The following is a 22,749-nucleotide window of genomic DNA, read 5'->3' as shown; positions in this document are numbered from 1 at the left end:
AGAGAGATGGTGGGCCTCCCCTGGGTGGCCCAGGGTGGTGGGGGAAGCTGGGAAGGGGTCGGGGTTGTGCCTGAACCCCAGCTGCTGGAATCAGTTTCCTGCCTCTGTTTTCTGGGCTTCAGAAGAGAGAGACAGAGACAGAGACAAAGAGGTAGTCAGAGACTACCGTGACTGGAGAGAGACAGAGAGACGAAGCTGGAGATTACAAATACACACACACACACACACACACACACACATACAGGTCTTCTTCAACTTACAGTGGGGCTACATCTCAATAAACAGAAGAGAAATTGAAAATATTTTAAGTGAAAAATGCATTTTGTACACCTAATCAACCACACATCACAGCTCAGCTTCGCCTCCCTTAAAGATGCTCAGAACACCGACATCAGCCCACAGCTATGCAAAATCATCTAATGCAAAGCCTGTTTTTTAATATGGAGTTGCCTCTGTCCTGTAACTTATTGACTCCTGTACTGACAGTGAGAGCAGTGTGGATGTCTGGGGACAGAGTGGTTGTCAGCGGATCAGTTGTTTGCTCTTGGGAGTGCCTGGCTGAAGGGGATCTGTCCCACTCAGGATCATAAGAGAGCATGCCCCACCTCCCACCATGTCCCTAGCCTGGGAGAAGATCGATATTCAAAATTTGAGGACGCCTGGGTGGCTCAGTGGGTTAAGCGTCTGCCTTCGGCTCAGGTCATGATCCCAGGGTCCTGGGATCAAGTTCCACACTGGCCTCCCCGCTCAGTGGAGCCTGCTTCTCCCTCTCCCTCTCCCCGCTGCTCTCCCTGCTTGTGCTCTCTCTCTCTGACCAATAAATAAATAAAGTCCTTTTAAAAAAAACAACTAAAAACAAATTCAAAATTTGAAGTACAGTATCTGCTGAATGAGATCACTTTCTCACCATTGTGAAGTCAAAAAGTCATAACTGGAGCCGCTCTGCATCAGAGGCCATGTGTACATTCACACAGAGAAAGAGCCAGAGAGACAGAGACAGAGGGACCAAAGGGAGGCTGCTCCCTGCCTGGAGGTGAGCTGAGCTCTGTGTCTGGTCCTAGAACACTGGGCCTGGGGCAGGGGCTAGAGCAGACTTTCAACGTCAGCTAGGTGGGTGATGGATACTAAAGGAGGGCACTTGCTGTGATGAGCTCTGGGTGTTGTAGGTAAGTGATGAATCACTGACTTCCACTCCTGAAACCAATATTGCTCTGTATGGTAACTGAAATTAGCAAGCACAAACAACATCAGACGAAACACTGGGTTGAGAAGAGGTGTCAGCCTCTCCTTGGAGGGAAGAAGCCAACATCCATCCGGCTGGAGCTCCCCAAGCATTAGCTCCTTTAACCTTCCCCACAAAATAACAAAGCAAATAACAACACAGAACAACAAGGACATGATTGAATACTCACTCTGAGCTAGGCACTGGACTACACATTTTTACATTCATCATTTTATCCTCACTTCAATCGCAGGAGGTCCTATCATTATCTCCATCTTACAGCGGGGGGACACAGAGCTCAAAGGTGTTAAGTGACTTGCTCAAGGCACCTGGTTCCAGAGAGAGCCAAGGTCTGTTCCCAGGAGAGCCAGTGATGCAAGGGACCCTCATGTCATCGTGCAAGGCTGCCTCGAAACTCTCCCTCGCCAGTGGCATGTCTGGGCCATCCATGAATAATTATGAAGCCAAAGAGTTCTATCCCAAGAACACCATGCGGAGTTCTTTTCAAGGTGACATTCCAACCACTCCGCTGATAGAACGTGGTAGGGGTGAGTGTGTGTACATGTATGTGCATGCGCGTAGCCAAAGCTGTGTGTGTTCAGGTAGAAAGAAAAAGCAGTGAAGGCACAGGTGTTTTCCTCAGAGAACACCTGTTGTCATCAGACATTTTTTTGCATATCTCTTCATGTGCATCTTATAGCCACCCTGGGAAGTGAGCAAAATTATCTCCATTAGTTTTTACACAGCTGAGTCACTGAGGTTCCAGAAAAGTGACATCACTGGTCCAAAGTCACACAACCAGGAAGCAGTGGGGCTAGGATTAGAACTCAGTTCCCAGAGGCTGCCCCTCCCATTATGTGCTCTAGGAGGCATGAGCCGTGCACCCCTGGAAAGGATCACAGACAGATGGGGGGACAAGCTCGGTGCTGGGTAAGAGGTATCTGGAAACAGTGCTTACTGGAGACCGAGGGGGAGCCCTGCGCCTGCAGCTGGAGTGCTGGGGGAGAGGGCACCTGAGGGTGATGCCCTTGGGCTGGCCTCGGAGGGCAGCTTAGATTTGGTGGGGTGAGGAGGATGGGGAAGCCATTTCCCACTTCAGGTGAGGAAAGGGTAAAGGCCCAGAAGCCAGGAGTCCCAGCATGGTCAGAGAACAGAGAGCCGACCCAATGGAGGACCAGTGAGTTTATGGGGAACTTTGGGGGCCTGTGGAAGGTAAGCTGGGGTAGGGGTCCAGAAAGGCATAAGTCCAGGAGCCCCTGGGGGAAGGCCTTGGTGAGCGGGTGGAGTCAGAGGGGAAATGAACATACCTGGAGCGCCTCGTTCCCCTTTGACCCGGAACAGCTCTGCAAGGGGAGGAGAGAGGGCTGTAGGCTGGGCTGGGAGAGCATAGACCCAGGGCACCCAGCTCTAAGTTGGGGGACTCTGCCCTCCAGCTGAGCAGCAAGGGTTTCAAGTGGTTGGGGGATTTGGCCAACAGGAGCCAAACACCTGGGTATTTTCCAGAACTGAGCTTTGGAAAAAGCCAGATGTTTCGTTGCAGCTAGTGGTCTGCTCCAGGGAGCCTGAGATCCCCGGGAGCTGCGGAAATGGGGAAAGAAGGTTGAGACTTCCAGAGTTATCCTATATCGTCAGAAGACTTGGGAGCCCAACCCCTTCAAGAAGAGCCTCAGGTTAAAAGTGGGGCCCCTCAGGCTGATCACAACCAGCTCCGCCATATCTCAAGGGAGGGGGTGAAGGTCCCTGCGTCTGAGTATCTGAATGTCTGAGCCAGGGCGCTGCCCATCGGTCACAGCTGTCCCCTGTCCCTGCATCCTGACTTGGCCTTCATCTGTGCTCACTGGGAAAACCACAGCCTCTGGGGAATTCCCCCACCGGGACCCTGTGCCCATTGAGTACATGTTCCCATGGGCACAGAACAGCAGTCATGGGATCACCCTTTAAACACTAGCTCACTCCAGACATCGGGGCCGGAGCACCTCGCAATAGTGAGGTCACACGTAGGAGCTACTTTGGCCCAAATCAGTCCTCCCTGTTCTGGCACAGCCGGTCTTGGGTCCCGAGAAAACTGAGGGGAGGGGGATCCCCAGAATCTCCACCTTGGGTTCCATTTTCTCCTGCCCAGGGCCCTATCTTCCAAGCTGCCACACTTCCCCAGCAAGCCCGCCACCCTGTCCTTCTGAGGTCCCTATGTGGCCCAGACCTCTTGTTGCCTGCTGTTAATCTCTCTCTAGACATGGGGCCAGTATTAGTCAATTGCATAAGAGTGATCCTGGGACTTGCCCCAGGCTCTGTGTTTTACCATCCTCCCAAACATTCTAGATCCACCTCATGGCTACTCTATATGGCTTTCACTCCTTTCCTTGCGCCCCAGGATTCTGGAATGCTCTCCTTGCCGGGGAAGGGGATTTGGACCCAAGGATCCACTTGCCATGAACCCGCAGCCCCTCCTTTCCATCCCCTGAGGAGTCCTGTTGCAGAGGGGAAGGGGCCGAACCTGGGCTCCGAGTGAAGTTGTCCACCTTCCGTAGCAGTTGTTCTTGCCTGGTGCGGACCTGGGTGATCTGGGTCTGTAGGGCCTGCAACCCCAGCGTGCCCCCAGGGAGGTACAGGAGGGGCATTGACTGGAACATTGACTGGTCCTCGGCGGCCAGTGTCCCATTGAAGTGAGTCTCCAGCACCCGGAGCCGCTCCTGCAGATTCAAAACTGGACACCCCATCCCCACCCCAGAGCCTTCTTTTAGGGAGACCTCATTAAATCTCCAGGCATCTGAGCACATCCCTGACATTCTTGTGTTATATATGCATGACTTCTGAGGGTCCTGGATACCGAATGTGCATTTCATGTTCTGTAAGGACCTAGTGTGAGCACAGAGTCTTTCTATATCCTGCATGTGGGCACTACACACTGAGGCATGACATTACCTGTTCATAGAATATTCTTGAATGGCCTAGGGATGTACCCACAGCATCATGATCAATCTTCAGCCTTCCTGCAGGCTCTGGGCATGAATGTATGACAACCAACATGCTGGTCTGATGTGATCACACATGGCCTGAATATATGTGTGACGGATGTTTACAGCAGCTGGGCACACAATGTTCTTGGGTGACCTCAGTGTCTGCAGATGGGAATGTTTCGTGACCTTAACATTTGGACCAGGCTGCATTTTGCAAGTAAAACCATGTTAATATGAACATTTTGATCAATAACATCCCTTCCTGCTAGACACGGGGAAGTCTTGATGAAAGACACATGCAGCGGACCCATGTGAAATTAAAGTATTGTTCACTTCTCTGACATGCACAAGCTCGCATGGGCTCTCTCTCTCTCTCTTTCAATCTGTCTCCATGTCTCTCTCTCTATCATACACATACTCTGCTGTCCACTTCCCCCCACCAACCCCCAATCATGTGACTACCTGGCTACCCATGGAATAAGAACCACCTCTCAGCAGGTGGGCAGCAGTGACTCCAGGGCTCTCCATTCAACCTGAGCCCTGTATCACCCCAGGAGGCACCAGACAGGACCAGACCTCTTTACCTTTCACCACCAACAGCCCAGTACCCACGGTGAGCAGAATCAGGTAGATGGCCACCATGACCATGAAGTAGTTCACCCCCCTTCTCTTCCTGGGGTTTGAATCTGAAACACAACACCGGCAGAAGGAGGCTGCTATAGGAGGCAGAGACCGGGAGGTCCCAACGTGTGTGGGAATCCCCTCTCTGTGTGAGCAGATGGCTCCCCGGGAGGTCGAGGATAAAGACACAAAGTCCCACTACCCTGAAATCTTCCCCCTGGTCCTCTCTTCCTCCCACAAACTGAGAAGAGCCACAGTTGGTCCCTCGCTAGTGGGGCTGGGCAAACACCCGCACCCCCTACCATTACGTGGCAAGTACAGTCCTGAAACCAGGTACACTCTCGGTGCCCCAGCACAGCGCCTGACGACAGAGGGCTCTCAAGAGATGTTTATCAAGTGAATGAATGAATGAACGGACTTAAGTTTCACGACTTTGGGAGGAGAACGATTGTCTCCAGTTTATCAACTCCAAGCGAGGTTTGGAGAAGTTGAAATACCTATTAGGTGATGAGACCCTGATCTAAAACTCAGATTCGGGCTTTTGTTTTCTTTTTTCCTTAGATCATTAATTATACATTAATAATACTAATTAATTGGGGCACCTGGGTGGCTCAGTGGGTTAAGCCGCTGCCTTCGGCTCAGGTCATGATCTCAGAGTCCTGGGATCGAGTCCCGCATCGGGCTCTCTGCTCAGCGGGGAGCCTGCTTCCCTCTCTCTCTCTGTCTGCCTCTCCATCTACTTATGATTTCTCTGTCAAATAAATAAATAAAATCTTTTAAAAAAATAATACTAATTAATTAATTGTTTCCTTTTTTCCTTATATCATTAATTATACAAATGAAACATACTTAGTGTAATTTATCAGACAGCACAGCATTACAAGGGTTAATAATCTTTTAATCGGGGGCTTTGGAGGACCTCAATTCCCTGGCATCCTAACCTGCTGACACAAGTTTTGCTGGCTTTCTGGGGTGTGGCCTTGTTCTCAGCCTGCTTGCTCATGGAAACTGACAAACCCATACGTACACTGCTGGACAGACTATTTTTTTCTTTTGCTTTTACACAAATGGTATCATATGACATATAATACGGCGCACTTTTTTCTGCAATGCATGATTTCCCATGGACATTCCTCTTGTTTGTTTGTTTTGTTTTGTAGAGAAAGATTTAACTCTTCTTTTAATAGCTGCCTAATAGTCCTTCAAGACAAGAGCCACAATTCATGCAGGCATTTCCCCATGGGCAAGCTGTTTCCAATGTGGGGCATTGCAAAAGAGATCACTACATAGGGGCGCCTGGATGGCTCCGTGGGTTAAAGCCTCTGCCTTCGGCTCAGGTCATGATCTCAGGGTCGAATCCCGCATCGGGCTCTCTGCTCAGCAGGGAGCCTGCGTCCCCCTCTCTCTTTGCCTGCCTCTCTGCCTACTTGTGATCTCTCTCTCTCTGTGTCAAATAAATAAATAAAATCTTAAAAAATAATAAAAAAGAGGCCACCATGTTTCCAACACCAACCCTCTCCAACACCAGCTGTCTTCCCATTTCAGGGCATCCAAAGGCAGGGAGCCAGACAGTAGAAGGTCCTGTGTTTCCCAGCACTCTTACTGACAGAGCACCTCCTCTGTGTCGGGTGTTGTCTGATACTGTCTATAACGCTTCTGACAATCCTGGCAGGTAGGTGTGAACATACTCTTCTACAGACTTGGGGTCCAGAAAAGTTAGGGCAACACAACAGGCATGTGCCCCTGGGCCCATCTAACCCCAAAGACTGAGTTCGCCTTACTCGGCTATATGAACCATTGCCCTCGGAAAAATGCAGTTGAAATGAGATCCAAGGGCAAGTGTGAAGGTCAAAGAGGTCATCTGTGGACATCCCAGGGGAGGGAGTCGGGGCTCATGAACACATTTTTTGCTTTGTGGTAGGTGATGTTGGGTTTTCAGTTGACTCTTATCATAGATCCATATGAACCTCCAGTCTGTGGAACCTTCATCGTTTTGCTGATACTGCTTCCAGCCACGTGCAGAACAGAAACCCCTGCTTTAGCATCGCCCGATGCATGGTGGTCTCGAGATGGCTTTGGCAGCAGCGAGGGGAATGACTTCTTGGTTGGGTGGTTTTTTAGTTAGTGGCACTTGGGTATGCTCAGCGTCACACCATGCCTCCCAATTTGGAGCCCACGCAGCAACCCAAGTAAACTCTCTAATACACAACCTGGCCAAGTCACTTCCTTGCCTTCAGTGGTTCCCGTGGCTGTTAGCTGTCCTTGGGACAGACAGGAAGACTTGCTGCCTGCCAATTTGTGGTGTGGACTTCCACACCACACCTCACGTGGACCCTGACCCTCAGGCAGGCCAGACCACTCATCGTTACACCCATCTCACTCGAGGCCGTGTATCTTCTCTGACTACATAACCCTCCTGCCTCCCCACTGCATGACTGAGCAGCGCGGAGCTTCTCCAGGATACAGTCTCTGACTCCGCTGGGTCAGGTGGGATGCTGCTCTGCTGCCCCGCATCACTCTGTGTTTCCACTTGATACGGCGTCAATCATCCTGCCCTGTGTCTCTCTGCGTCTCAGTTTCCCTCCTCCACCCCCAGTATTCCAGAGGCTTCTAGAGTGGACTTCCAGCGCCAACACGGTATCTACCACACAACGTGGGCTGGAAAGATGACAAATGAAAGGATGAATGAGTGGCTGCAGGGGTTTGGGTCCTGAACACATGCAGAGGGCAACAGTGCCAGCTTGGAAGGGTTGGAAAAGCATCGGGAAGGTGATGTCAGATCTTAGGCAAGCATACAATTGTGGCGAGGATGGGTAATGAACAAGGGAAGCTTGTATTTCACAGAAGATGGACAGAGGAAGAGGAATACGATCTCATAGGCAGCACTAAACATGAAGTGATGGGAATAGATAGATAGTGTTATCTTTCCAGAGGCACAAGTGTTACAGCAGTTGGAGGTGGCAGTGAGGGCCAGCATGGAAAATATAGATACTTTCAAACCAGATGGTAACAAAAATGGAAGGCATCTGAGTGAAGACAGTGAGAGGACAAACAAACATGGTAGTACAGATGGGAATCGTTCAGAGGTGTGCACTAAAGCCCAGAATACTTTATTAAGTCAGAGCTCTCATATAACGTAGAGGCAAGGTATCTTAGAAACTGGGACTTTTGGATCTGTGGGCAAATGACAAATGCTTTTGTCATCTACAATGATTTCTAAAAGTGTAGAAAAACTGCAAAGGAATGTCTACTCTCCAAAGTGGATTTCACCAACGAGGAAGGGTCATCCAAGATGAGAGAATGAATAAAGCTTCCAGTAAACAAGAATGAGCATCCCTGGAGTAAACTAGGGTTTGTCCAGGTGATGATTTTAGGAAAGCAGTTTTCAAAAATATGACAGCTCTATTGTCTGAGACACAGTGAAAATGTGGCTCCAGAGGGAAATACAATTTTGATTCCGTAAATGATCTCAATGAAGAAAACAGTCTATATACAAACTCTAGGGTCTCCAGGCCTGCCATCTCCCCACCCCTTGCCCACTGGCAGAAGGTGGTTTTGTGCAGGCAGAAGTCCCCTCTCCTTGCCCCTGCCACTGGGCAAAGTGGTTGCTGCCCTGTTGGCTCGATGTCTCCCACCCCTGACCCAGGATCACTGGGCAGTCTGGAAAACTACCTTCTGTCCTGGCAGGCAGCACCAGCAGGGAGCAAGGAAGAACACCAGTAGTATCGGTTAACAAAGCAGACCAGGATAGAATAGTCAGCTCTCTGAAAACTAAGTTGTTATTGGAACCACAGCCCACAAAAGTGGGCCAGAATTTATGTGATAAACCTAAACAGTATGATTTAAAATAGAAAATCTGAACAGGATCTAGAGTGTCCTAACAGACCATACACAATGTCCACAATACAATGGAAAAGTACTCATCCTACCAAGGACAGAGAAAATTACAACTTGAGTGATGAAATACAATGAACAGGGCACCTGGGTGGCTCAGTCAATTAAGAGGCTGGCTCTTAATTTTGGTTCAGGTCATGATATCAGTGTCCTTGGATTCAACCCTGCATCAGGCTCTGTGCTCAGCAGGGAGTCTGCTTAAGGATTCTCTCTCCCTCTCCCTCTGCCGTTCCCTGCATTCCCTGTCTCTCTCAAATAAATACATAAACCTTAAAAAAAAAAAGAGAGAGAGAAAGCAAAAAGAAAATCAACAAGTGTCAGTATGGAGATGGCACATGTATCAGAATTATTCAATAAGGATTTTAAAGCAGGCATAACAAAAATGCTTGAGTGAACAATTACAAATACTCTTGAAACAAAAAAATTTTTTTAATCTACCAAGAAATAGAGAATATAAAGAAGAACCAAAGGGAAATCATAGGACTTAAAAGTTCCATTTAAAAAAAAAAAAAACTCACTAAATGGGCTCAGTAATGGAATAAAAGAGGGAGAGAATCAATGAAATAAAGGATAGAACAATAGAAATGACCCTGTCTGAAAAACAGAGAAAATCAACTAACAAAAAAAACAAAAAACAAAACAAAAAAAAAAAACAAAAAAAAAACAGAGACTCAGAGATCTATGTATCAATAACAAACCACATAATATTCATATCCTTAAAGTCCCAGAAAGATGTGAAGCTGAAAAAAAAATTTAAAGAAAGAATGGTGGCTGAAAACTTCTCAAATTTGGTGAAAGTCACCAACCTGCAAATTTAAGAACTTGAGCAAACCTCAAACATGATAAATTCAAGCAATCAATAACAAGACACATATGAGTTAAAAATCTGAAGGAAAAAACCCTACATACCAAGAAAATTAAAAATCAAAAGAAAAAGAAAAAATCTTGAAAGCAGCCAAGAGAAAAATAACCCATTACCTATAGAGATACTACTTTGAATTGCAGCAGATTTCTCATCTGAAACTGGAATTGACATGACATTTTTCATGTGCTCAAGGAAATGAATTATCAACTGTATCTAGTGAAAATACCCCTTAAGAATGAATGGGAAGTAAAGAGATTCTCAGATGAAGGAAAACTAAGCGAAAGTTTTTGCTAGTAGGTCTACCTTGGAAGAATGGCTGAAGAGGGGCACCCCACTGGCTCAGGCAAAGATATGAAACTCTTGATCTCAGGGTCATGAGTTCAAAGCTCAGTCAGTTAAGCATCTGCTTTCAGCTCAGGTCTTGTTCCCAGGGTCCTGGGATTGAGTGCTGCATCAGGCTCCCTGCTTCTCCCTCTCCCTCTGCCTGCAGCTCCTCTTGTTTGTGCTCTCCCCCCCTCCACCATCAAATAAATAAATAAAACCTTTAAAAAAATAAAATATCAAAAAAAAAAAAGGATAGCTAAAGGAAGTTATTCAAACAGAAGGGAAAAGATAATAGCAGAAGGCATGACACTTCCAAAGGGAAAGAAGAACAAGAATGAAGAATGGATAAATATGGAGATATGTTTAGACCATCCCTCTCATAATTTTTTAAAATCACATTTAAAAAAATATTTTATTTATTTATTTGAGTGTGTGTGTGTGTGTGAGAGAGGGAGAGACAGAGAGAGAAACAGCAGTGGGGGGGGGGGCAGAAGGAGAAGCAGACTCCCCACAAACAGGGAGCTCTACAGGGAGCCCCATCCCAGGATGCTGACATCATGACCTGAGCCAAAGGCAGACACGTTTAACTGACTGAGCCACCCTGGTGACCCTAAAATCACATTTGATGGTTGAAACAAAAATAATTAAGTGATGCCTAGTGCATGTAGAAGAAATGTTTAAGACAATTACATTTCAAAAATGGAAAGGTTCAAAAGACATAAGTGGAAATTAGTTTTCAAGACTTGACTCAAAGTGGTAGAATATTGATGTTGATAGACTGTAATAAATTATACATGTGTATTGTAATGCCCAGGAAAAAAGTAAGAAAACTATTTCAAATGAAGAACTAAACAAACAAACAAACAAACAAAAAACTATAAATAAATCAAAATCGAATTTTAAAACAAGCTCAAGTAACCCATAGGAAAGTAAGAAAAGAAAAGCTGGTAATGGGAAACAGAGGGACAAAGAGAAAATGCATAATAATGTGGCAGATTTAAGCCCTAACACATCAATAATTACTTTAATGTAAATGGTTTAAATACACCAATTAGAAGGCAGAGAGTGTGGCAAAAGTAGATTAAAAAGCATGACTCCACTCTCCGCTGTATCCAAGAAATCAACAACAGAGTTTCTATTTATATGCAGCAAACACTGATGTAACTGAAAGGAGAAATCAATATATCCACAATTGTATTGGGACCTTTAACACCCCACTCTCAGAAATCAGCAAAGCTATAGAATAAATGAACAACACCATAAACCAAAAGGATCTAATGAATAATTATAGACAACTCTATGCAACAACAGTGGAATAAACATTCTTTCCATGCACTTAGGATAGTCACCAAGACAGACCATATCATGGGTCATGAAACAAACCCCAACAAAATGGAAATGAATTGAAGTTGCATAGAGTATGTTTCCGGACAATGGGCTCAAAATAGAAAATAATAACAGACAGACAGCAGGAAAACCTCTAAACACTTGGAATTTTTTCTCAAAAATTAAATAATACATGGGCTATAAAGTCTCAAAGAAAATTTTTTAAAAATAGGACTGATTATAAGTGAGAATAGAACATACCAATTATTGGATTCAGCTAAAGTAGTATTGGGAGGAAAATTTATAGCAGCCCTAGAGGCTCACATTACAAATCAGAAATGATCTCAAGCCGATAAACTAGGTTCCTAGCTCAAGGAACTGGAAGAGAAGAGCAAAATAAACCCTTAGTAACAAGAAAAAATAAATAAAAATTAAAAAAAAATAGAGGTCAAAGCAGAAATCAATGAGATTTAAAATAGGAAAACAAAAGAGAAGCTCAGTAGAGGAAAATGCTGATTCTTTGAATAAAATTGATAAAGTTCTGGCAAAACGGATGAAGAGAAAAAGAAAAAAAGACACAAATCACCAATATCGGGAACGAAACGGGTGCTATTTCCACAGATCCTGCAACCCTTCCAAGAAAATAAGATTTTATCACTGACTTCATGCTCACAACTTAGATGAAATGAAGCGACTTCTCCAAAATTACAAACTACCAAGACTCAACCAATATTAAGCAATATGAATACCTACATCTATTAAATAAACTGAATGTATACTTAAAACCTCCTATAAAAGAAATATCCAGGCCCAGATAATTTTAATGGAGTCTTTTATCAAGCCTTTAGGAGAAGTAACGCTGTTTTATCCACTTTCTTATGGATTATAGAAGAGTAGAGAACACTTTCTAACTCATTTTAGGAGGTCAGGATTACCTTGAAATGAAAACCAAAGACAGTGCAAAAGAAAAAAACTGAAGACCAGTGTCTTTCATGGAATTTGACACAAAAATCCTTAACAAAATATTGGTAAACCTTATCAAGCAATGTATAAAAAGAATCTATATACCATTACTAAGTGGAATTTCTAGGTATACAAGCTGGTTTAATACCCAGAAATTGATCAATATGATCAACCATATCAATGAGCTAAGGAAGAAAAAAATCACATAACCATATAACTGATGCAGAAAAAACACTTGACAAAATCGAATTCACAATAAAGCTCTCATAATTAAAATTCATAATTCTAACTCTCATAAAAATAATAAATTCATAATAAAAACTCTCAGCACAGAAATAAAAGAGAAGTTTTCTAAGAGAAACTTAGAAAAAAAGGAGCATTGGGGGTGCCTGGGTGGCTCAGTCAGTTGAGTGCCCAACTCTTTTAATTTTGGCTAGGGTCCTGGGATCAAGCCCCATGTTGGGCACCATGCTCAGTGTGGAGTCTTCTTGTCCCTCTTCCTTCACTCCTCTTACTACTTGCTCACTCTCTTACTCTTGAATAAATAAATGAATAAAAAAATTTTTTTAAAAGGAGCATCTAAGAAATATCTAAAGCTAACATTATCCATAATGGTGACACAGAATCATTTTGTCTGAAGATTGGGAACGAGGCAAGGATGTCTCTTTTCACTCTCTCATTCAGCCCCATGTTATATACTACTGACAAATAAGTGGAAATCACCATTAACACATAATGGCATTCACAGTCACTCCAAAGGAAATGAAATATTTCAGGATAAGGGTAACAAAATGTATATAGGATCTGTATGCTGAAAGTTATAAAATACTGATTAAAATACTGATTAAAAACTTTCAGTTCTCCAAAACTGGTCTGGAGGTATAACACAGCTCTGCCAAAATCCCAGCAAGGTTTTCTGTAGATATTGATAAGCTCATGCTAAAATTTACCTGGAAAAGGACAAGCCACAGAATGGCTAAAGTCATCCTGAAAAAGATGAATAGAATGTGACGAATAATGACTTGTTGAAGCTCACAATAGAGCCACAGTGATCAAGACAGTGTGGGATGGGAGGAGGGATAGACATACAGAGTTATGTAACAGAATAAAGGACACAGAAATAGTCCTTACACAGCTATAACCACCTGGGTTTTTTTTTTTTTTTTGACAGTTACAGAAGTAATTTAATGGAGGAAACATAGCGTTTTCAGCAAATGGTGTTAGAGCAACTGGACACCCATAAGCAAAATAATAAATAAATAAACAAACAAATCTTGACATGAGTGAAATTCAGGTCAAGATTTGTTTGTTTATTTATATATGTAGATATAAATATATATATATATTACAAATACATACACATATCATATACCTATTATATATACATATACAATACAAATATATACATTACATGTATTACATTCATATAATACATGCTACAAACATATATAATACATTGTATATACAATTATATACATATATTACATGTATATATTACCTATGTATTACATATGTATATTACATATATACATTACATATATTTTATACATATATACAAGTATATGTATATAATACATATAGGAACCATGGACTTAATTATAAAGTGAGAAATTATTAAAAAATTTTAGAATTAAACATAAGAGAAAAATTGGGAGACCTAGGGCCAGGTGAAGAGTTCTTAGATATGACACCAAAATCACAATCCATAAAAGGGAAAATTGGTAGGTAGAGCCTCTACAGGGTTAAATGCTTTTGCTTTGAAAAAGACTCTGCTAAGAGGATGAAAAGACCCATTACAGACTGGGAGAGAATATTTGCAAGCCACCCATCCAGCAGAGGACTTGTATTTGGAATAAAGTGCTCTCAAAACAAAATAGGAAAACAAACGATCCCATTAAACATTGACAAAAGACACAAAGAGGCATTTCATATACAAATGGGGAAAAAAAAAAACAACATGTGAGAAGATAGCCAACATTGTTAGCCCTTAGGAAAATGCAAATCAAAATTACAATAAGATCTCACAATCGTACACATATCAGAATGGCTAAAATAAAAATAGTAATGATACCAACTGCTCCCAGGAAGTCAGAGAAACTGAATATATGGTATATCGCTGGTAGGAACGTAACTGACACAGCCATACTGGAAAAAAATAGATCGGGGCTTCTTCTAAAACCAAACATATACTTAGAATCCAGCAATTGCCATTTTGGGGGCAATTATCCTAGAGAAATGAAAACTTAGGCTCATACAAAAAAAACTTCTACATCAACAATCACAGTGGCTTTATTTGTAATGGCCCCAAACAGGCAACAACCCAAATGTCTTTCTGAGGGTGCCTGGTTAAACAAACTGTGAAACATTCATATCGTGGGATAATACTCACGAAAAATACTCATTAATAAAAATCAGTAGTGATACATACAACAACTTGGGAGGATTTCAAGGGAATCATGCTATGTGAAAACAAGCCAAGCTTTACAAAGTTACATACTTTCTCCATTTAGATAACAGTCTTTACACAACAAAATTATAGAAATGGGGAACTGGTTGGGGATTGTCAGGGGACAGTGATTGCTGGTGTGGGAGTGAGGGGACATGTGTGGCTAGAAAGGCAGTCTGAGGGATTGGCGCGGTGAAGGAACAGTTTGGTATTCTGATATTGGGGGGATGACACAGATATATGCATATGGTAAAATTGTAGACAACTGTATTCCCACACACAAACGAGTGCCTATAAAACGAATGAAATGGAAATAAGCTCCATAAAGTGTAGCAATATCCATTTCCTGGCTGTGATAGCGAACTGTAGCTACGTAAGATGTTCTCACTGGGAGAAACTGGGTGGGGGTCACAGAGACGTCCCTACTTCTTTTTTTTTTTTTTTTTTTTTGCAAGTTTCTGGAAATCTATAATTATTTCGTAACAAAAGGATAGGGGAAAAAATAATACTAGGGTAAAGCAGGACATCTAAAAGGTGCTGAGAAATAGTGACATGACAAAAAACAAAGTCAGAACAAGGACCTGAAGTGACACTGAGCACGTCAACAAGGGTGACTGTGAATTGATTCCAGGGTCAAGGTCTATTGGGAGAATGTTTAAAATTATCTTTTGAGCAGGAAGGAGAGACAGTTAGACCCAGAGCTGGGAACCAGGGCTTAATGTTAACTTCAAACAAGCAACAACTTCTCTATCTGTCTTTTGGGGAGTTCTCCCTGTCAAGAGGCAGGTTCTTCAGATCAAAATTGGTGGGAAGACATATCCAGAAGTGAGATGTGAAGCCTGAAATAGTAGAGGGCTCAGGGGGAGGGGTCCAGACAGATGAAGGGTATTGCCATTGGGGACAAATGGAGATCCTCTCACTCAAGCCCAAATGCCCCACTGGAGGGGTAAGGTGTTGCAGATACTGGTCCATGAGGAAAGAGTTAGAGTTTAGATGGACCTTCAGGGCAGTGAAAGGAGCAGTATGTCGAACCTCTTCAGAAAATGAAAGCAATCTTCAGCAGAAATAAGAGAAAGGAGGGAGGGTGGTAGAAAGAAAGGAAGATGCTTGAAGCCATTTAGTGCTGAAGCAAGTAGTTTTACTTATTTCAGTTAAGCCCTGAGGGGGTACTATGTTACAGAGCCTCACAGTGAGTACTGTCCATAATGGAATTCACCTAGAAAGTTCCATATGTTCCAAGATCTTTGTGTAAGAAGACTGGAAGTTGTTGTGATACATACAACAACTTGGGAGGATTTCAAGGGAATCATGTTATGTGAAAACAAGCCAAGCTTTACAAAGTTACATACTTTCTCCATTTAGATAACAGTCTTTACACAAGAAAATTATAGAAATGGGGAATTGGTTGGCGATTGTCAGGGGACAGTGATTGCTGGTGGGGGAGTGAGGGGACATGTGTGGCTAGAAAGGCTAGAATGTATTTAGCAAAATGTTCCTTCCAGGGTACCTGGGTGGTTCAGTCAGTTAAGTGTCTGCCTTTGGCTCATGTCATGATCTCAGGGTCCTGGGATTAAGCCCCATGTCAGGCTCCCTGCTCAGCCTGGAGTCTGCTTCTCCCTCTCCCTTTGCCCTTCCCCACCCCCCCCCCCAGCTGGTTCCTCTCTTTCTCTCTCTCAAATAAATAAATGAAATCTTTAAAGAAAGAAAGAAAGAAAGAATATTCTTCCTAACCAAGCTGTTTTGTTTTTTGGTTAGTGTTTTAGTTAATGATATCCATAATCCAAGTCAGAAATCTGGAATTCCCCCTTAAGCCTGGCCTCCCCCTCACTTGCCTTATTCCACCATTATAGTCCTATTGGCTTGACTTCTAATATCTTTCCAGAACATTCTCTCTTTTCCATCCTTATAACCACTGCCTCTTGCTGCCACATATCTCTCTGTCTAGCTCATTCCACATCTACGACAGTGAGTAATCTCAAATGCAAAGCAATGCCTCTTAGCCCAACATCCAACTTCCAAAGCTCCCCATTGTCTTCAGGACAAAGTCTAAATTAATTGGTCCTAGTGACAGTCCCCACTGAACTTCCTCCACTCAATGCTGGTTAGCCCCATTGCATGGAACTATTTGTACTTCTCTAAAGATTCCCTAGGAATATATAATAAACCGGTGGTCTTCTATTCCTGCCGCAGCCAGCATCTTATTTCACTAATTCTCTTTATCCTTTAAACTTTAGAAGAGGTCTCACTTCTGACCTCCAGGTCAGACCAGGTTGCATCTGCCCATAGATCTATCTGTCCTGTGCTTACATAGAGGTAGTTTACAGGTTCCAGGGTACCTGCCAATCTCCTGCCACCGCTAGCATGACTGAGGACTCCCCGTGTATTCTTGTGTTTCCTCGGTGCCAAGAGCAATACCCAGCAGGAGCTGAATATGTTTGATCAACTGACTTTGCTTGCACATTTTCAGTAACTTAAAAAGTCACCTATCCAGAAGGCTGCATTCCCCAAAGTTCTCAAAAGCTAACAATTATTATATATTTTTTAAAGATTTTGTTTATTTATTTATCAGAGAGAGAGAGAGTACAAGCAGGGGGAGCGGCAGGCAGAGGGAGAAGCAGGCTCATTTGAGCAGGAAACCCAACATATGACTCGATCCCAAGACCCTGGTATCAGACCCCAGCTGAAGACAGACACTCAACTAACTGAGCCACCCTGGTGCCCCTAAATAGCCAACAATTATTTTAAGTCACACATTCTCTGTTACTACACCGTAAATCCCTAAGGGCAGAATACTCAACCTTGTATCTTTGTACCGCCTTAAATTCCAGCCAGTGACCCACTCAAATACTGGGTGAGAGGGACTGTTCAGGCTGATGGACAGAACTGCAATTGATCTGAACATATGATTTCCAGAAAAGACTGGAAGTGGGAATGACTCGTCAACTTGGAAGGCAATTCCTAGAGGATATTCTGGCATGGGAAATCAGAGATCCCCCGTGGAAAATACTCCTCGGTGACTTTAAGTTCTAGAAGATTTAAAAAATGCATCACCTGAAGAAGGATGAGGAGAAAAATAAAGATGACAGAGTTGCCTGAATTTTTAAAACCTGAATTGAATCTAAGACAAACTGATTATGAAGCTTTGAACATATCCTAGCTAGCACAAAATGAAGAAAGCACTCCCTGATCAACACAGCAGATACAATGGAAGTCACCTTAAAGAATTTTAAAGGAATTATATTAAATAAGTATGTAGCACTTGGCTTTCATTTTGTGGAACTTTTTCATCCCTCTTGGCCTGCTTTGCCATTTTGTCGTACAACCTGTCTGTCAAAATAAGACACTAATAGAAGGGGGCACCTGGGTGGCTCAGTGGGTTAAAGCCGCTGCCTTCAGCTCAGGTCATGATCCCAGGGTCCTGGAATCGAGGCCCACATCGGGCTCTCTGCTCTGCGGGGAGCCTGCTTCCTCCTCTCTCTTCCTGCCTGCCTCTCTGCCTACTTGTGATCTCTCTCTGTCAAATAAATAAATAAAATCTTAAAAAAAAAAAAAGACACTAATAGAAGGGAAGGGCGTGTGATAAGTATTAGCATTAATCAAAGGGCACATATTTTTTAAAAAGATTTATTTATTTATTTGACAGACAGAGATCACAAGTAGACAGAGAGGCAGGCAAAGGCTGGGGAGCAGGCTCCCTGCTGAGCCAAGAGCCCAATGCAGGGCTCGATTCCAGGACCCTGAGATCATGAGCCGAGCCGAAGGCAGAGGCTTAAGCCAGTGAGCCACCCAGGTGGCCCAAAGGGCACATAATGTAATACAATTTATTGTGAAGCTAAAAAAACCCCAACTATACACTAAAGATATAGTGTCTCTTCCTAACATTACATGAGCTCCATATTGAAGCATTCCAGAAATGTATTAGTGAGAGTCTATGATACAAACCAAGGCTTCCTATCACCTTGTCTATTCTTATGTTGCCAATAAAAAAAAGTACATCACCAGGCAATGTCATTACTGGGAAGCAGTACTTTACCATTGATTTCAAAGGCCTCCATTGCAGGGATCATGGTTTGGTTGATGGCTGTTCTTTCTCTAGTGCTCGCCAGGAACTCTTCCTCCTTGAGAATTTCCTTCTTTTCCATCGTGAAGCTTTATAGATGGCCCAAAGTTCTGGAGCCAACAGAAATGCTGTCCACAAGAGGAACCACTTGGGAAAAGATTGTTCTCATTTAACTACTGCAGCTCACTGGAGACCACACAGCACTTCCCTTTGGCTCGGACTTCTGATTTTGCAAAATGTTTCCTGACACAATCAGAATTGGGAATGTTGCAAAAATGGGCTATTTGCATGTGGAACTCTTGTGCGTTGCAGCTGCTTGTTAAGGGCAGTGACTTATGCTTTGGGGCATAAGTCAATACTGCCTGGAAACACCCCTCACTCCCAGACCCCTGAGAAGAGGGAGTTGGGTGACCCCAGGGGATATGTTTCTCTCCCTCCCCTCTGCCCATCCAAGGGCCTCCATCATGCTAGACCCAGGGCAGTATCCAACATATGACTCTGCAGTTCACACTGAAATCTCCCTCCTGTGACCTACTTTGGCCTTAGAGTTCATCTTTTCTCCTCAAAGGGTGGACCTTAGACAGCAGCATTCGCATCACCTGGGATCCTGTTAGAAATGCAGAGTCTCGGGTCCCATCTCAGTGAGTCCAGATCTATAGCTGAAGTAGCTTTCCAGGTGATGAATGTAGGGGATGGAGAAACACTGCTCTAGACCACACATTGTAACATCTGCTTACACTTCCGTGTGTATCTTCCCATGTTACATCTATTGGGGGTGGCACATGTGTGCTCTCTCTGGCCCCAGTGAGACCTGAGGTCCTTGAGGGGACAAACCCCCACCCTAGCTCCTTTTTGTCAGGCATTCCCTGCCAGAAGGGACACATAGCGTGGGAGTGGACACACAGACCCTACAAGCTCAGAGGCTTGGGTTCAAATTCTACCTGCTCCCCACAGCCACTGTACTACCGTAGAAACATCACGTGAGCTCTGGGGGCCTCGATTTCCTCGTTTGTCAAATAAGGGAGACCAGGGTTATTATCTGTTGCATGGGCCGAATGAATTAAATCACATCCAGTGGTGGTTAAGATGGCGCCTGGCGGGCTGAGGGCACTGAGGTCCTGTGGTTGCTAGAGATGCCATGAGCCTCCTGATTTGCAGGGAGATGAAGGCAACAGCTTTTGCCTTAAAGGAGCTCACAGTGTGGTATGTAGGCTGGATGTGGATACAGCTGAATTCTAGAAACTTGCTGTCATGTGAGAGGCTGGAAGTGACCTGGAGGCAGTGGGGCCAGGGGTGGGAATACTCCGAGAAAGCTGCTGGTCAGCTCTAAGTTCAAGGGAGGACAGAGAGTGAGGGGGTGGGTTTGCCTGGAGAGAAACATGGGGCTGTGGGACCTTCGAGCCAGGAAAGGCAAGGGCAGCCTCCCAGGTGGGGTTTCGGGGTACAGGAGCCGCAAGACTTTGGGGCTGTTGGAACCTGAGAGGTGAGGAGGAGAGGTGGTCAGGGAAGAGGCTGGGTCCCACTCATTCACTTTGTTTGGCCTGTAGTGTGGCAGAAAACAGAAAGGGCAAGAGAATCAGGAAGAAGAGTGATTGGCGGTGCCCCCAAGGCAGAGGTCCCCATGGCACCCACGGTTTCAACATGCAGGAAGTCCCTGCTGTGGGCTGAGGTCCTAGGAACAGAAACCAGCACAGAAAAGGTTAAAGGAATTGGAGGTAAGGAAATGGAAACAGCTGGCCATTCTTGTCCGAAGTGTGGGCCATTGGAGGTAATAGAAACTTCAGGGGGCTTCCCCTGTGGGAGGGGAATCTCCCCGCAGCGTCTCCTCTCCCTGCCTGGCAACAAGCAGTCCTCATCCAGGACAGTGGGGACAGGGCTCATTGGAAGTGCACTGGGCTAGTGACAGAGGGCCGCTGGCCTTGGATGGAACTTTTAGTGGACATCACATATGGTGGCTTTGGCTCTAGTTATCAGCCCAGACAGACCTGGGGCACAAATCCAACTCTTTCAGGAACTTGCTGGGTGACTGTGGTGTGTTACTTCACTTCTCTGGGCCTCAGCACAAAGTAATAGCTTCTAGAACCATTAGCGGTATGGAGGATTTAGTAGGTAATCAAGCACTGTGATGGGCACTTATACACATTACTCACCACTCACAACAACCTATAATAGCCTCATATCTTGTGGTTAGAAAGTGATGCCATCAGAATTTGAATCCAGGACACTCTGCCTCAACAGCCTGGTTTAAGCCTAGTTTGATCCAAAGGCTGTAATGCAGAGGTTCACACTGGAGGAGTTTTTTGAAAACACTCGTACCATTTCTCCATCCCTGGCCTGAGATTCTGGTTTTCATAAAAACCCTAAGGTTAGTTAAAATGTGCAACCTGGCTGAGGACCTCTGCACAGAAAAATGAAGCAGTCACATGTAGCGCAGAGACCCATGGGAGCCCTCAAGACTCCCTTCTGGAATGATCCATGAGGTTGAAATATACACAATTACTGATATTTATCCCTTCTTGACATGCAGTAAACGGTACTTCATAGGATGCAGGCTAATCCATCCAGCCTGCAGGGCTGGGACTAGATTAAGGCAATTAAGGCACTAGATTGGGGTGCAAAAGATTCAGTATCAAGGTAGGTAGCATTTTAATGGAGCATTTTAAAAATCAAAGTTAATGCCAAAAGCTCATGATGAACAAAATTTTAAAAAGATGGGATCTCACAGTGCACTTGGAATGACCCGTCACTTGCTCTCCCTCATCTCTGCTCTGCTCTTTACTCTGTGTTTCAGAGTCTCCATTTGCAAAATGGAATACCAGTAGTTGACTTGGCCCATAGGGTGGGCATGAGGGTCAAACAAAATAAAACCATAAGCATGTTTATAAATGAAAGGGCTACCAGTAGAATGGCATTTTCCATCAAGCCAGCATGTAACATGAAACCCCTGCATTGTCAATGTCACCCTTAAAAATCCCTTAAATCTCCCATAAAGTATAAGACACACAATTTGGGGGAATATCGTACAGTCTCTTCCTAAGTGTCTTCCACTCAGACACTGTTATCTCCGGGGAATAAGGATCTAGCAGTTTCTTCTCTTGAGCACCAGATGAAATGGTTGACTTGCCTTTGGGACCATGCTGTTCAAGAAATGCAGGGTTTTGCTTTATTTTTCTAGCAAAGTGTGTATCATTGGGTTGGAGAGTTTAAATGTGTGTTTAGAGTGGGTCTGATGTAGTTACATCACATTCCATTGTTCTCCAGAGTGACAACCAAGTGGCTCACAGTGCTCTTTTAGACAGGGGGATTGGGGCTGGAGTCCCAAGCAGAGGCAACCCCGAGCCTCATGGTCTCGGCAGAGCTGGGCTTTCTATGAATCAGTTGACCCCAAACAAGTCTAATCAATGGGCCACCTGGAAGATCAGGAATTCTTGAGCAACCCCATTCTAGCTGAATGCTAGGGCAACTGTGGTAACACATGATTTATAAATCACCAGCACAAACCCAAGTGTTCAAAACAATCAGAACCCACAGCAAGTAGGCAAGCCAATGGAGCTTAATAACAACAAATCTTCAATGAAGCAGGAAAAAAGAAGTCTCTTCAATAAATGGTGCTGGGAAAATTGGACAGCTATGTATAGAAGAATGAAACTTGACCCATTCTCTTACACCATACACAAAGCTGAAGTCTAAATGGATGAAGGACCTCAACGTGAGGCAGGATTCTATAAAAATCCTAGAGGAGAATATAGGCAGTAACCACTTCAACATCGGCCACAGCAACTTCTTTCAAAGGGAGGGGAAACAAAACCAAAAATAAACTTTTGGGACTTCAGGATAAAAAGCTTCTGCACAGCAAAGGAAACAGTTAACAAAACTAAGAGGCAACCCACGGAATGGGAGAAGATATTTGCAAATGACACTGCAGATAAAGGGGTGGTATCTAAGAACTATAAAGAACTTCTCAAACTCAACACCCAAAAACAAATAATCAAGTCAAAACATGGGTAGAAGACATGAACAGACACTTCTCCAAAGAAGACATACAGATGGATAAGAGACACATGAAAAAAT

The 22,749-nt window shown here is 44.1% G+C and overlaps 1 protein-coding gene across 1 annotated transcript in view; it reads right to left on the bottom strand.

Annotated features, from left to right (window-relative positions):
* The window catches only part of MARCO (macrophage receptor with collagenous structure), a 38,155-nt gene extending 19,278 nt beyond the window's left edge, over nt 1-18,877 (bottom strand). The window contains exons 1-4 of the mRNA XM_059392828.1: nt 18,652-18,877; nt 4,764-4,865; nt 3,717-3,926; nt 2,530-2,565 (exon numbers count right to left, since the gene is read on the bottom strand). Of these exons, the coding sequence (XP_059248811.1) occupies nt 2,530-2,565; nt 3,717-3,926; nt 4,764-4,865; nt 18,652-18,760 (457 nt within the window). The 5' untranslated portion in view covers nt 18,761-18,877. The remainder of the gene's footprint in view (nt 1-2,529; nt 2,566-3,716; nt 3,927-4,763; nt 4,866-18,651) is intronic.
* Between the last annotated feature and the right edge of the window lie 3,872 nt (nt 18,878-22,749).

This window comes from Mustela nigripes, chromosome 3 (genome assembly GCF_022355385.1).
Source record: "Mustela nigripes isolate SB6536 chromosome 3, MUSNIG.SB6536, whole genome shotgun sequence".
Lineage (NCBI taxonomy): Eukaryota > Metazoa > Chordata > Mammalia > Carnivora > Mustelidae > Mustela > Mustela nigripes.
This window is presented reverse-complemented; position numbering and strand designations above follow the sequence as displayed.